Genomic DNA, 16,260 nt, shown 5'->3' with positions numbered 1-16,260 from the left:
AATATGTGAGATTCAGCAAACAATATTAAAATTTTATAATTAGCTAATAATAAGAAATCAATATCAAAATCAAGTATTTACTAGCGCAAAAAACATATCTCACCAGTACCAAATTAAGTTATCGGGAAATTTTTTTCACTACTATCGAATTTTCTTGTAATAATTTTATTTAACAGATTCAGTTATTTTTCGAAAAAATCTCTGTTACTATTGTATGTTATTATAACAGCTAATAGGGGTTTTTTAATAACCAGTTCTGACATCCTGACAATAACAGAACTAGAACTTTTCCAGTTCCATCAAAGCACTTAAGTGACATTTACCGTCCTGATTTGAAATCTAGACACTTAGTAGCATATAATTTTTGATATAGCTGGCAAAATATCTTGTCGTAAGCTGGAAATGCACAAAAAGTCAATTTTAAGAAAATGCATGCAAAATATTTCGTTTCTATCAATTTTTAATCAGAATTTTTTAAAATAACATGACTGCCAGTGCGGCAGACTTGAAATCCGGACACATTTGTTTCGAATTCCAGAATCTCGTTTTAGCTTATGAATCGCTTGAATTTGGACCTCAATTTCAGTCAATGGCATTCTGTAGGTCTCAAGCAATTTTTAACAGTAACGCAATCGATATTTTGTGTAGCAATTTGCTAGGATTTGAAGAATTCAGCATTTGATTTCTCGTTACTGTTTTACATTTTCAGCACACTCATTTTATTTTATATTTTTATTGTTTTGGGTTTTGACTATAAAAGCCTCAAACAAAATTGAGGTGATGTCAATGTAATTTTTATTAAATTAGTTTTTTTTCTATATCTGGAAATCTTATTTTTCTAGAAACTAAAAAATGTCACTTACGGCCTGTTTTTTTCAACACTTTTTAAGTGGTGGTAGGAAAATTATTTTTTGGCCGAATTTTATATTTAGTTTGATTGGTGATCCAATCAAAATTTATACATAATACTAAGATATAAATTCTATTTCCTACAGCCATTCTCAACCAGAACAATTCTAGAGTATTATTTTTTTCTTCAAAACAACCAGTGCGCCATGGGTTTTCAATGTACAAAGCACCTTTTGAAAAAGTTATCGAGTTCCTAGAAAAACGCTTTTTTATGTTTGACCTTGAATAAACAAAAATAGAGCACGCGTTAGAAACACTAACAAACACGTTTTGTTTGGCTGACCATTATGAAGTATGGTTGAAATTAGTAGCTGGAGTTCCGAGTTATAATTACAAATTTTTATGGTTGTTGTTGTTAATTATTTTTTTTCTGGCAGCTTTAACCTTCTTGGTCATTGGTAGTCAGGCATATACGTGTGTCAAACGCGTTAAGACTAAAATCCCTTTGGCCAGTTGTCACACTTACAGCAATTTTCAAGGTGTGTTAAGATAGCACGACAGAATTGAAACTTCTTTGATATGAACAGTTACAACAATGCACGGAGTTTTTTTCGGTTTTTAATGAATATTTCAAGATTGAAATCGAATTTTGGTAATCTGTACTATCTGTACTGTAAGAGCAATTGCGGCCGACAGCTATTAAGTCAACTTCGTTTTTTGTTTTACGGGATTTTAGAGATTTGAATCAAACCAAAATATTTACGTTACAGTTCCTCATATTTTCAACTGCCACTTCACCACGTTCTTGAATGAAAAACCAGTGCCCTCCAACGCCAACTCACGCGTAGCAGTTGCTGTTTTTCCTCGTCTAATTAATTCCGTTGGACTACATAACGTTAAGATGCATCGGATACGGCCAGCCAGCCACAGCTCAAACGGCTGTTCCTAATAACAGTAAATATGTACCCCAAAGGTGCCAGCTCCAGTACATAACCGATGGAAACGGCAATCTCAGCGCAGCTGCGCCCAAGCTGTAGTCCCCAAGTAGATATGCACCTCACCTCAGATGAATGATGAAAAACTGACAAGTTTTGCGGAGAGAGGAAGCGCTGAAACAACTCTCGGAAAAACTGCTGAGCGAGCCGGACAAGGACAAGCCGAGAGCTGCGCACGCAGCTAGTCGTCTTTGTTCAGCGCAAGCCTAGCGATCTCTTTTGCTCCGTTCTCTCACCTGAACGAATCAATCTTCTCTCACCTGGTGAGCGGGCGCGCGCAGCTTGCGAACCTCCTATAGCTGTCCCGCTCGAACCCCACCGTCAAACCGGTCTACGAGAGCGCTCGTCGCGAGCTCCGAACCGTACGGCACTTTCCGAGGTCTCTCACTCGAGGAGTAACGCGCGCACGTACCGCACACGTTCCAGGAGGTTGTCGGGTTGTTCAGTTTTGTTCAGCGAGTGTTCGAGTGGTTCCGTTGATTGAACATCGAGGAGTTCGTAGATCGACCGGTTGATCCTGCGCAAGGATCGTGGCGCAGATCGGATCGGATCGTGGTGTTAGAGTTTCTTGTGGGGTGTTGTGTCTTCTTGAAGAACAATCAAGTGTGTGTTTTAATTGGATAATTACGGGTGATGTGAAGTCAAGCAGTTGAAGCAGACTTGGAACGTCGACGACTTCACGGAACGTAGAAGAAGAGAGGAAGGATTCGCAGTGGATTACGCGAAGTGAGGGGAAAAACAACAAAGGGTAGCAAGGTGTATAGCGTCAAGGTGTACTAATTGGTAATGTGACAAAAAGTTAAGCGGCTTAATCGTGTTCAGCGCGGAAGACGTATTACTCAGTGAGTAAACACCTGGATTCAACGGAGCAATGTGATCGGAGTTGTGTTGAAGGAAGAGCGATCAACTAGTGGCAATAAACAGCAATCGTGAAGTGATGAGAACGTGCAAGCTGGATTCAGCTAGTTAGAAAAGTATCAACAAATCAGAACAAAGACCTGCAGGTCGACATCAAGTGAAGTGGACAAAGCATCTTCGTCGAAGAGAATCCTATCGAAGAATCCTTGGAAAGTTGAAGCAGAACCATGGAGTCAGACGGAGAACGTGACAACGGCTACGGTCATTACAAGTGAGTGTTGCCCAGATTTAGAGTTAAGATCCGACCGTCGGTTTGGATGATCCGATCGGGAACGTACATCCGCCCGGACTAACGGAGTTCGTGTGTGGGAAAGAAAGTTGGTCGGTGGGGTTCTTGAGTGCGGGGGGGATTTTCGGCTGGCTGGGTCTTAATTTATGATTATTAAATTCAGTGCTGCAGGCTTTTTAAATATGTAAATTGCTGGCGGGCACACCAAGCAAGAGAGGCGTAATTGAACGTAGAGGTGAAGGTTGGAGAGGACGGAACAGACACCTGACCAGAGAGGAGGGGAACACCCGGGGAGAAGACTCCGTTATTTTATTCGGGGTTTTTGAAAGTGACCTAGTGAAGTGTGCTGATTTTTGGTTTGGCGTAGCGTTCAGGGGGAACGGTTTGGGTTGCAATACATGAGTAAAATTGAGGTTTTTTATTCAAAATCAAATATTATCTGAAAAATCCATGTTTTACCAAACAAAAATGCTGCTTAAAAGTGTTAAGATCAAAACGATGGTCGTTTCAAATTGTAATGTATTAATTTAATGTTAAAAAAAATAGTATTGTATCTAAAATTAATTGAGATACATTTTTATAGCAATTTCCTTTCTTTATAATCAATTATCAATTATCAACCAATCAAGCTCATGTTTGGCATTCGGGCTCAGTACACCTAGGAAGTCATTCCCTGAATTGCTCGCAAAATTGACTCATTTTGTTGCATCCTAATGTAAACTGGTAAGAATACATTTCCAAACGTTTATTTAACGTTTAAAAATTATTGTTGGATTACCGATTGTAAAGTAGGATTTGAATAACAGATAATTGACACGTAAAACTGATAAAAAATATCAAATACTTGGTTCTTATTATGTAAAACTATGGAATTATTTTTTAGATTTTTGAAACAAAACATTTTGTTAGACGAGGGTTTACCCTTAATTTAAACCAATTTGGTCTCTGCGTTGGTGAGATATATCAGTCAGTTTTTTACATAATGCCACACATTTTAAATTTTTGGCAGTTGTAAATGTACTTTTTCATACCTTCAAAAGAGATTTTAATAACATGCGCTCAAAACGTAAGCACATACAAACACATATATTTTTGATCGATTTACATCAGGGGTGCTCAAAGTTTTTGGAAGCCGGGCCAAATTTGAAGATCAAATGAGCTTGCGGGCCAATTTAGATATTTCTAAAAAATAAATTACGTTATTTTAATTTATAAGACTAGAAAATACATCTATCAGCTAAAGATTTTTTGAAATTTTCTGGTATTTTTTCAACAATTACAACAACGTTAATTAAAAATAATAGAAAACACAAAATGGCAGTTTTCAATAGGTATTGTTGATTTTATTGTTTTAGGTATATGAAAAAAATGTTTTAAGCTGAATGTACTTGTGTTTTCAATAAAATTTTAAAGTTTTTTTATATTTCAAAAATATTTGACTTGTAATCTGACTTGAGAGCCACAATTTCAACCTTTCAACGAAAAAAAAATTAAGAAGGCAAATTTAATTTAAGCACCCGTAAAGTTGATTTGCAAACATTATTTTCAATAGATGACAAAAAAAACTTTTTAGCGAAGAAAAATTTATTCATCGAAAATTCACTAAAAATAAATTTTTTATGCATTTTTGATTGATTGCAGCTTATTACACTTAAATTTTTATGGATATTTTGAAGTTTTTGAAACAATATTTTTGCGCATAATTTTTCGAGCCAATTTTTATTAATGGGGGGAGGGGAGGGTTGTCTAAAAAGCTTTGTAAAATACTTGCAACAGCCTTAGTCCTTCGATTTCAACATAGAGTCTGCCTTAATCCTGAAAGCCTGGATTTTCAAAAATGTTTGGTGAATATTACTAGTTTCATTCACATTAAAACTGTGTCCTAAAATGGGGATCAAAACATTAATAAATCATTAGTTTTTTATCAACAAACAATAAAAAAGATTAGCATCAAAAAGATTAAAATAAACCTTAAAGTTGAAAAAATATAAAATCACTTTACGAGTGAACAACAGGCCATTTTACATGATTATTCAAAATGGGCCCTCGGGCCAAAAAAAAACACCTAGTGGGCCACGTTTGGCCCGCGGGCCATACTTTGGTCACCCCTGATTTACATGTACGTAACCCATTGGAATAAAACAAATAAAAAATAGATAATAATTTCAAATTTATAACCTGGTTTTCATCCATTTTAGGAAAATGTGTCACTTATTACTTAAGAAATTGTTGCCAAAAATTATCCAAGTTCTGAAAAATTCATAATAATAGATTTTTGAGTTAAGTTTTCGTCTTTTGTGTACGGTGGAATAAATTTAAATTAGTAATGATAATCCAACTTGGAAACATGAGATTGACATCAGAAAAAGAAACGTAGGAAATGAGATTACAGCTTATGATATTTTCCTATAAAATTTTCAAATTTTTAAGGCAATACATTTGATTTTTCAATAATTTTTTTTTTACGATATTTCTATCACATTCAGGGTTGAAAGAAAATCAAATCAAATCAAAAAAATTAATGATTTTGTTTTGAACTTACTTATTTTTGTGTGATTTGAAATAAAGATCGGAAATGAACAACAAGACACAGTTGAATAGTTATATTAAATGTTAAAACATGTGTAAGACGCCGTGGATTTTTTTTTAAATCAAAAACCAAACAAAATTTGATGAAATTGAAATTTGGCGTCAGAGTGACAATTATGTATAATTGGAGGCCCGATTTGATGGCGTACTAAAATTTCCGAGTGTACGAAATTTCATTTAAAAGAGTTACACAAAAAAGTGTTAAACAACACTGCCGTTTTTCGATGCCCAACTGTATCAAATCATTACAATTTACTGAAAAATATTTATTTTTTGGAAAGCTGAATCACGAAATTTTGACAAACATCAGTGCCTCGGGGTCGGGGTAACTTATTTATATTTCGTTGAATTTATTAAAATTTGACCAAATTATGTTCAAAATTTGAATATTTAATAAATATTTTGTTATAATCATGTTCCTCCTTAATTTTCAACGAGAGAATATTCCAAATATTATCATTCAGTGCGGTGAAACTCAACGTTTTTCTTCAGTTTACAGATAGGTGGTAGAATAAACTTATAAGATTAAATTTTGACTTCATTTCGAAATTAAGAAATTGAACCTATGTAAAATGTAGTCAAATCGTACGAACATCCAGTTTTCTAATAAATTGATTTAAATTCAGATTTGTTTAAAATTTATATTCATTTATATATTCATTTTTTTTTTGTTTTATTATATTGAATTTACTTTTGCCAAATAAAAAGTCATTTGTCCCAAAAATGACTAATCACATCCGCTGACAGAATGCTTTATGATCTCTCTAATGTCTAGATTACCAAATTCGATCCCGGAACGATAGATTTGGATTACCAATTGACTAATCGATTTTTTTTCCACCGATCGAAGCTCCCCCAAAATAGCTATACTCCCACCTCTAAAAAGGCCCATAACAAGCTCACTTTGACTTCGGTCCCAAAACCACACATTCAAATTCACTTGTCATTCTCGGGGCGCGCCAGGCCCGGAGAAGACGAAAAAAAGCATGTCCCCCACCCTGCACAGGCCACGGTAATTTGTCGTTAAACTAGTCGCAACAGACCGGAAATTATGTTCGTTATAGACGAGAGAAAAAAATAAAATAAAATTAAAAAAGAAGAAGAAAAAAACTTCGATCGAAAACGCTCAATTTGGAACACACCCAGAAAGCGTTCTAGCGTGTGTATGTTCAAAGTCATCATTTCATTCATGCTCGCTGAAGAGTACGTGTACGTGCGAGCCCTCCCCCCTCGGGTGGAATTAAGGTGATTACACTTCTGGCCAGGTAACCATCACCCACACCCAACTCTTGCAGCGCTGCAGCGGCAGTCGTTTGCGATCGACCAAAGATCGGTTTGAAGTTTTTGTTAACCTTCAATGGCTTTTTTTTTCATTGTTTAAACTGTTTTTTTTTTGCAAAAAAAATCTTCACTAAACTATCAAACTGAAATCATTGACAAATTTTGGAACTTTTTTTTATATCCAATATCCAAAACTCCTAATTTGACTTTATACGAGTAGTCTACAAAGAGTGACTAAGCAACAAGATTGAAATCTATACCGAAAATCTAAAAACTGTTTTGTTGATCTTTCATTTCACCAGAATCTTATGAAAGAGAAAAGAGAGTTTCGATCACTTTTGATTTCCTCTATCTCTCAGCGACTCTCTCAAAGAGTGCTCACACTTTTGACCAAGATTCTTTCAACGTTGATCGAGGGTTAATTTCACGCTGTTCAATCACTGTCGAATCCATCGTCCAAATCCAAACTATCATGATGCATCGGTGCTTTGCAAGGGAAGGGACGGGAACAAACCGTCAAACGCTTGGCGCAAAGTTCTTGTTTTGTGCTTTGAAGGTTTCAGCCACAAGGAAAAGTAAAACAAACATCCACGACGATGGGTTGGGGCAGACCTCTGGGAAGTAAGGTGTGGGTGGAGTTGGGTGAAAAGTTCTTCAAAGTTTAAAAATTCTTGCATTATCATCATCAGCACGACGACACGAGCCCAGGTTCTGCGACGACGATCGTTGTTAGGAAATTTGTGTCGTGGATGGTTTTGGAAATGTTGACATATTAATGATTAAATTATTGAAATCGAACTACACGCGTGAATAATTTGGATGGATTATTGGCGAGACGAGGATTGATTTTTGAAAACTGTTGAAGATTTCGTCGAACTTTGCGCAGATGGTCAAAATTAGGAATGATTGATCATTTGTGTATGGAACGACGGTTTAAATTTATTTGCTTCTATAAATACGTGTTCAAAATATATTCCATCATTTTTTTGATCGGGAGTTTGTTTAAAACATTTAAAAATTGTGCAATTGTTTTTGCTTTATTTAAAATATGTAACATCCAAAGCAGCACCAAACTGAGAGGAAAAAGCTCTAAAACTGGTAAAAAAGGTACAGACTGAGAGTGGCAACATTTCTCTCTTAGTTTGAAAAATGAGGGTAGGGTTGCCAGATTGCCTAATAAATCTGGACATGCGAGATTTTCAAGATCTCGACAGAATAAAGATAATCCACGCTCTACTTATGATTCCGACAGATTTTGAAAGATTTTTAGTTTTTAGATTATTTAGAACCGTGCCAATTACAATATTTTTTTAGTTTATGTTAGGCCGTTGCAAATATTTTTTGAAGTTTATGTCCCTCGACTCTGGTCAAAGTCGAGGGGGGGGGGGGCAAAAAAATAAAAAAAGTTAAAAATTGAAATTACAGGCCACGGTTTCAACATTTGAATGAAAAAAGTGTTTTAAAATGCATCATACACCTGTCCAGTTGTTTTGCAATCATTGATTTCCAAAATTTCTAAGTACTGACGAAAATTTTATTTTTGCGTGAAAAAAAAGTTTTTGGAGTGTTGTACATTGTAATTTCATTAAAGTTAAAAATATTTTCAAACGAGTCCAAACATGTTAAATATGAATATCAATGCAGAAAAAGGCATTTTAGATTGTTCTCAGTTGATTAGACTTCTATTTCCATTGAAATTTTGATATTTTTTTGAAAAAATATTTTTTTGCCCCCTGATTTTTCGGACCAATTTTGAAGGGGGGGGGGGTGACATAAACTTTGAAAAATATTTGCAACGGCCTTACGTTTCTTAAAAAAAGGGTGTTAAGGTGCGAATTATGCCATTTGATAACATTGGATTGCATTTTAGTTGACGAATTAATTTTTTTCAGACGGAATTAGCATTTTCAAACTCCTTCTGGGGTCATTTTTGTTTGCCAGATTTCTCCAGATTTTTTATCGGCGCTTAGCCAGATTTTTTGATTTTAATCTGGTGCGGGTGAGCGCAGATCAGTTATTTAAGAGCATTATGCTCTCGGTAAAATCGAAACAATTTTACGTTGACTCCTCCGTCTACTGAGGATAGACTATTTTTGCTAAAATTTCTCGACATTGGCTGATCCGATTTGATCCGGTTTGGTGCCCTATACTGCGCTATTAAATTTTTGAGAAATAAGATTAGTAGGTAAAAAGTTATAAATAAAAAAATGTCAGAGTTGAAAATTGAATGCTAGAATTTTGATACCGGATCTCAGCTATTGCAACGAAACTAAGGTCCGAATCCTTAATTCGACCCTTTTCTGGTTAGTTGATAATAAATCATTTTTAATGAGTCCAAAAGTTTGAAGATCTGGCAACCCTGTCTCAAGTTACGACCACTTAAACAAACAAACTCGCACTTTTTGACAGTTTTACAATTTGTTTGCAGAAATGTCAACCTGCATACATTTTGCTTTGCTTGCAAATTTGCGAGTTTGGCAAACTGTCGAACACAAAAATGCGAGTTTGTTTGTCATAGTCTAATACCTGCTTTAAGTGATATTTCAGATTTTTTTAAGCTGAATCTCACATATTCGTATGAAAACTAGGTCCAAATCCATCTTTCAAACTACCGTTAGATATGTACTCAAAAGATCTTCCCACCGAGTCTAGAAATTTGAAGATCTGGCAACTCTGTCTCATGTTATGAAAACTTAAGAGCGAGTTTTTCACCAATGTGTAACAGGTCGTATCGAGGTGCTTCGATTTGGATGAAACTTTCAGCGTTTGTTTGTCTATACATGAAAGAACTCACGCCAAATATGCTGTCTCAAACGGGTTTTGAAGTTTGTGGTCCACAAAACCTAAAAAATCTTAAAATTGCTCGCATTTCCGTAAAACTGCATCATTTCCAACTCTTTTAGATGCTAGCTTTTGCCAATTACTGTTAAAAATGGATTTTTTTAAAAACCTTAATATCTTTTTGCAACAGCCTCCAACAGCCATGCTCCCTTAGGTCAAAAGTTAGGGAATTTCATGGACTATAAGCCTACGGTATTAACTTTTTGGCCAATCGCAGATTTTCTCATAGTTTGTCGATTTTTCTATAACAAACTTTTTACAACGTTAGTTTTTGCCCTGTGGCACTTTTTGATCTCAATTTTGTCATATTCGGAATTTTCGGAAAATTTCACGTAAGTTTGAAGCATTGGAAATGTAAATTTGATTGGAAAAAATGCCATTTAGAATGAATTAAAATATTTTTTAAGAATTTGTTGGATAAGTGGTGAAACGAGTATTCGCCTACTTGATACAGCATTTGACGTATTGATCACAGAGTAAATAAGATCTACATCTTTTTTTCAAAAATGATTTATTTAATTATTTTTAAATCAATTTTACAACTCCAATACTTCGAACTTACGTGAAATTTTGGAATTAATGCAGTTTTACGGAAATGCGAGCAATTTTAAGATTTCTTAGGTTTTTTGGACCCCAAACCCGTTTACCCCACTTCCCTTTGTCGTAGAGGGCTCATATTTGGCGTGAGTTCATTTCATGTATAGACAAACAAACGCTGAAAGTTTCATCCAAATCGGAGCACCTCGATACGACCTCTAGAACAAACCGAGCAATATTTACAAAAACTGCCTCTTATGTGATAGTTCTGTACTTTTTGAATCCGGATCTCATTAACCTGAAATAAAAATACTTCCGGATTCATCTTCCAACCTTTTTTTTTGGATAAGTGTTCAAAAAACCTTTCCAACGAGTCTAAAAGTTTAAAGGTCTGGCAACCCTTTCTCAATTCATAACTTCATAAATGATATTTATTATTGATGCAGTATCTTAGGTAATCTAAGTTGTTTCCATATCGAACTCCTAGTTTGCTGCATTTTTGGTTTCCATAGAATGAATTATTCAGATGAATATAGTTTCCAGATGTTTTTTATGATCCATTTTAAGTCAAGAATGAGGAAGGCACCAACTTTAACGTTAAAAACAACTAAGTCATGCAAGAATTCATTTTTAAATTTCACCTATTAGAAGTTCATTTTCCCATTGGTCATGCAACGAAAATCCGTCTCACTTTTCGCTATCGGGACAAATCGTCGACGCCCGCCTGTTGACTATTACGCGTCACTTCAACTGACAGCGCAAAACGATTTGATTAATACCTCTGTTTGATGGCTGTTGATCGATTTGCTACTGGTCACCTGACCGATAATGCCCGCACGGATGCTCTCTTATCGCTCAGAAACCGGTGCATCCGGTACAGATGGAAGCGTTCGCTCACACCGTTGATTCGTGTCAGTTTCTTCTTCTTGAAGTACTCTCTTCGGGGTGACGTTCCGTCACCTCCAATTTCGAAATAAAATCACTCAATTCCGATTGATTGTGATTACAGCTTGCAGCGAGCCATCAAAAAGGCCCAAATTATACTCATGATCCGTAACGTATAATTTTTCCCAACAACTTTGACGCAACAAAAAAAAACTCCGTCAGATCTTCGACGACGTGTCCCGCGATCTGGTCGCCCAAGGGACGACGCGCACCTCTCTAATCATGTCACGTCAAAACTTCGCTTGGCACCAACGCGCGCCGCGATCTTCCGGCCAAAGGGCCGCACGGTGCGTTAGGAGGTCTTCATCGATCTTCCCCCCTGCGAAGATTGCCGCGGAAAAACAAACATTCGGCGATCAGCGCCGGGGATAATTTGTATAATTTTAGCATAAAACGAAACGAGACATGATCGTCGACGGCGCGTCCAGATCCTCGGCAAGCCTGGCCGAGATGCCGTACAGGAGATTCGACGGGTGATTTGTACGCAGAGACGGTCGTCACACGCGCTGATTACAGGCATTGCCCGTGGCTAGAATTTGCGCCGATTTGGAACGCGCGGCGACACGGCACTTCCTGTGGTGGATTCCCAAAAGACCGCTACGAGCATTCCTCAAAAAACCTTCCAATTTTGGGTCACCGCGGGTACCAAGATTTGGGTGAGGTCGTACGTGTGAGCAAATTTACACCCACGCGCACGTGCTCGAGTTCTGGAGCCTTTTTGGACAGCGCGACGTTCTACAAGACGACGACGTGGGTTGATGCTGTCGAGTCATGTGTGTGCGCGCTTCCTCTTGTCTTGTCCCTCCCGAGTTTGAACCTCCTCAGACGGTGTCGTGTCGTGATGATCAGATGATGATCTTGTACGACGTGGTGTTGAACAACGCGCGCCGGCCGACGGCTGGCGTTGGTTGGCCACAGTCTTTGCGCAGTACTGAGCGCGGGCTTTACTTTGTTTGTATCGTCAAAGTGTTGAAGTTCCTGGAGGAGACTTGCGGAGGCGAGCATTCTCGCTCGTTGTATGTCAAAACGTTGACGGATCAATCATTGGCGCTGAAGAATTGGCTTGAACCAGCGTCGAGTGTTCATAAATTTAAGAATTTCTGTAAAGAATGTTTGGAATATCCTCTACCAAAGTTTTTCAGACAGGTCAAGCTCCCGTATGGATGTGGCTAAGCTCGTACGCAAATTAAATTTATCTAGCGATCGGAAACAGGTGATTCACCGCGTTACATACACACGACGACGTGTTCAAATTCTTTGTTTACGATTCCCGACCGCTCTTCCGGACTCGTCCGCCGTCATTGCGTTAACCTGCGTTGGTCCCAGCAACGCAACAAGTGTGTATCCGCCTGTCCTGTCGGCAATTACCGCGCGAGGAAACCCCCCGAAAACCATCATCAGCGCAACAGGTTCAAAGGCGTTCACGACCTGCAGGGTTGCGCTATCAAAAGCGAGGGTCGTAACGCGCGCCTTTAGCTGTTCATTAAAGAAGAGGTAATTCTGAATGAGTTGGTTTTTTGAACGGTGTTTGCCGAAGCGTTAAGGAGTAGTTAGTTTAGAGAGGGGGAAACGCCTGAAGGTGGTGTGACCCCGAAGATTCCAGACCGTTTTGTAGAACGGAACAAAATTTGAAGAAGTTTTGAATAATAAAAAGACAGTCAACCAAAACTTCCAACAGAACCCAACCGTTGTCGTCTGCGGTGACTGTCGGTTGAATTCAGCATTTCAAATTTGTATCACCATAAATCTCGTTTGAATTTCGGGATTTTCGAAACCAGTCGAGTGTCATTCCATTGGATGATCGGAGACAGTGGCAGCAAAAAAAAAAGTGTCCCTTCAAAGCAATCGAAAGCGAAAAACCTCACTCCTGTCGAATTGCAAAAGATTTTTTTTATGCATTCGTCAGTCGGCCAATGCGTTTTTTTTTCTGCTGGTCTCCTCCCGAAAGATCCGAGCGCGTGTGCGCGGAAGGTCCCCGGGTAGCCTTATGCTGCCCATAAAATCAGCATAAAAATAAGCAGAACGAATATCAAATAAGGCGCGTTTTGCGAAAGGGAATAAGAAAAAGCTGAGTTGAAAGAAAAAACTGTAGCAAAATACGGCAGAATGTTTGTGTGAGGGGACAGTTTTTCCTAAAGGGATCACCACGACACTTGGTCTTGCTGGTCTTGGTCAACTCTGGAAGGGTTTAGGGCGGCGAAGCAGGCAAGAAGGCCGCGGTGATCTTGGTTGATCGGAAACGTTTATGCATGATTTTGTTACTCTTGGTGTCCTGTGCCCTTGGAAAAAGGTTGCCAAACGAAATTTATGGGCATATTTGTTGACTTTTAGTTAAAAAACACGCAACAAAAATTCATTAAAATTAGCACAACCTCTTTCAAAAAAGTCACATTTTGAAATCGCTAAAGTTTTTGATTTTCATTTAATATTGTTTTATTTATATAACAATTTAAAAGTTAACAAAACAAGACTAAGAATAAGTGCATACATTTGTTTCAGACCAAAATGGATTTAGTCAACATTCTTAAAGGATAAGACAAACAAAAATAGGGAGATTAATGAAACAAATTTAGCAAACTGAAAAATCTTTCAAAACATTTTGTTATAAATCTTGAAATCTGAAAGCTTCAAAGTGATTCTATTGTGAAATAATTAAAGCTTGTATAGAGCGATTATCTACATTAATCGATATTTCGTTGAATTTTCATTGTTATTTGGATAAAAATTTATCCATTGACTTTCTATGTCCAACGATGCTATTTTTTCCAAAATGGATCGTCTTAATTGTGTATATTAAGAAACAGTTAAAATTGAAGGTGTTCATTTTCATCTTTTCGATGTAATTTGCGGCAAAACTACACTGTTCTCTGACACAACATGTTTCCACATTATGCGATTATTTCATCCATAATTTTTATACATTGCAATTTTGCAATCTGTTTCTAGAAAAAGATAACATTTGAAAAATGAGAAAAAACTCTCTTAAAATAAAATATAAGCAGTTTTTCTTTATAAAATTCGTTTTTTTATCCCGAGCAGGGGTAAATAACACCGGAATACCAAATTTTGGTATTACTTGGGCAAATAACAGGGTCCAAAATGTACCCTTGGTTGCCCGGTAATAGATGGTAAAATACCATGAAATCATACCAAAGTCTTGTATGTGGAAGGGCACAACAATACCAAACCATGTTATTCCAAGGGTGAAATAATACCTCAAAATAAAACCATTTCAATACCAAGTTGAGGTCTTCTGGATTTTTGAACATTGCTTGAATACCAAAACTTGGTATTACCATGTTTTATTTAGGTATTCCCGCGCCCTTGGAAAATCAGGTTTTGATATTCTAGTAGTCTTCCACATACATGATTTTGGTATGATTTCATGGTATTTTACCATCTATTACTGGGCAACCAAGAGCACATTTTGGTCGCTGGTATTTGCACAAGTAATACCAAAATTTGATATTTTCATACCATTTTTAGTGCAGCAGTTGCAGTTAGTGAAAAAACGGAAATGATCCATATGCAACAGCCAAATCTACTCACCTGATGATTCCATGTTGTTCTTAGTGATATTCTTCACCACATCGATTGCAATTGTCATTGATGAACGGCCTGTGCTTGAAGTTCTTGAAGATTCTGAAAAATAACAAGATTGAAAAATAAGTTTCATTAAAATGAAACTGGATTGAAATTCACCAAAATTCAATAATCTGTCGATTAACTCGTTTTTCAAAGTATTTGGTTATCCCGACTTAGAGAATTTTCAATGTTTTAAAAAAAATCTTAGTGGGTATATAAAAAAAATTCCCATAATTTCAGAGGAATTTGATGAAACCTTTCAATACCAAAATAATACCAATATGTGCCATCCTGACTTAAAAAAAATTCCACAATTTCAAGTCATTTTTTAGGGGTATATCAAAAATGTTTAAAAGCAAGCTTAAATTTCCAGTTTTCAATCATTTTAGCGCAAATTTTTTTTTTTTTTGTCAAAATTGGTCAAAATTTTCTTATAGTTTCAGAGGAATTTGATTAAATACAGTAATACCAAAAGAATACCAAAATGTGGTGTTCGACCATTGACAAATTCTGCAAATTTGCAATATCAAAACAATACCTTAAATTGGTATGATACCACATTTTGCTCTTGCATAATCCTTAAGACAAATTTCAAAGGGTCAGGGAATACCAAAATTTGGTATTTATACGAGAGAAAGGTATTATTACGCATTTTCCTTGTTTTTTACCCATGCTCGAGATATGATAATTTTTATAAGTGTTGAATGGCAAAACAAACTGGTTTTTACCATAATGGACTTCAAAATTTTCCCAAAATTCTGTTTATATTGTTTTAATTTGGTATTTAAAACCCTTATGTTTTGACTGTAGATTATGAAGAATACATTGGTTTTTATTATCAAGCTAATTGTGACAATTTTGCCTTTCTCCTATTGTTTTGCCTTCCTCACCTCATAAAGGAAAGGCTATAAAATCACTTGAAAAATGAAATTCTTAATTTGAACTCCTGGACACACCTTCACGTATACATATCGACTCAGAATAAAATTCTAAGCAAATGTCTGTGTGTGCACTGTAAAAAATAATGTTGATGTGGAAGCTGTTATTTTGGAAGGTTGAATATTACCTCTTTTATGATGTAATTTTATCTCAATTAAGACTGAAAAAGTGACATTACACCATAAAAGTGGTAAAATTACACATTTCCAGAGGTAAAATTACACCTTTTTCTGACATGAAAGATGTACCCCTTTCCAGATGTAATATTACCATGATTTTTTTGTCTGTGTGTGGTGGGATGTTAATCAAAAATTTGCACTGGGTTATCTCGACACTGGCTCCGATTTTGTTTGTTTTGGTCTCATTCGATCCGTCTTGGGGTCCCATAAGTCGCTATTGAAAATTATAAAATTTAGTTAAGTTCTTCAAAAGTCATGCTGAAAAAACGATTTTAGCAAAAGTTCGGAAGATTGTAAAAAGGGTGGTTTTTGTAAGAAATGTTGGGTCATACATTTTTAGAAAGGTATTTCCAACGAGTCCAAAATATTGAAG

General features: G+C 36.5%; 1 protein-coding gene across 1 annotated transcript in view; it reads left to right on the top strand.

The window, feature by feature from the left end:
* Nucleotides 1-2,216: 2,216 nt before the first annotated feature.
* Nucleotides 2,217-16,260, top strand: part of LOC120414881 (putative transcription factor SOX-15) — a 109,324-nt gene continuing 95,280 nt past the window's right edge. The window contains exon 1 of the mRNA XM_039576204.2: nucleotides 2,217-2,973. Within this exon, the coding sequence (XP_039432138.1) occupies nucleotides 2,930-2,973 (44 nt within the window). The 5' untranslated portion in view covers nucleotides 2,217-2,929. The remainder of the gene's footprint in view (nucleotides 2,974-16,260) is intronic.

Source organism: Culex pipiens, chromosome 2 (assembly GCF_016801865.2).
Source record: "Culex pipiens pallens isolate TS chromosome 2, TS_CPP_V2, whole genome shotgun sequence".
Taxonomy (NCBI): Eukaryota; Metazoa; Arthropoda; class Insecta; order Diptera; family Culicidae; genus Culex; species Culex pipiens.
This window is presented reverse-complemented; position numbering and strand designations above follow the sequence as displayed.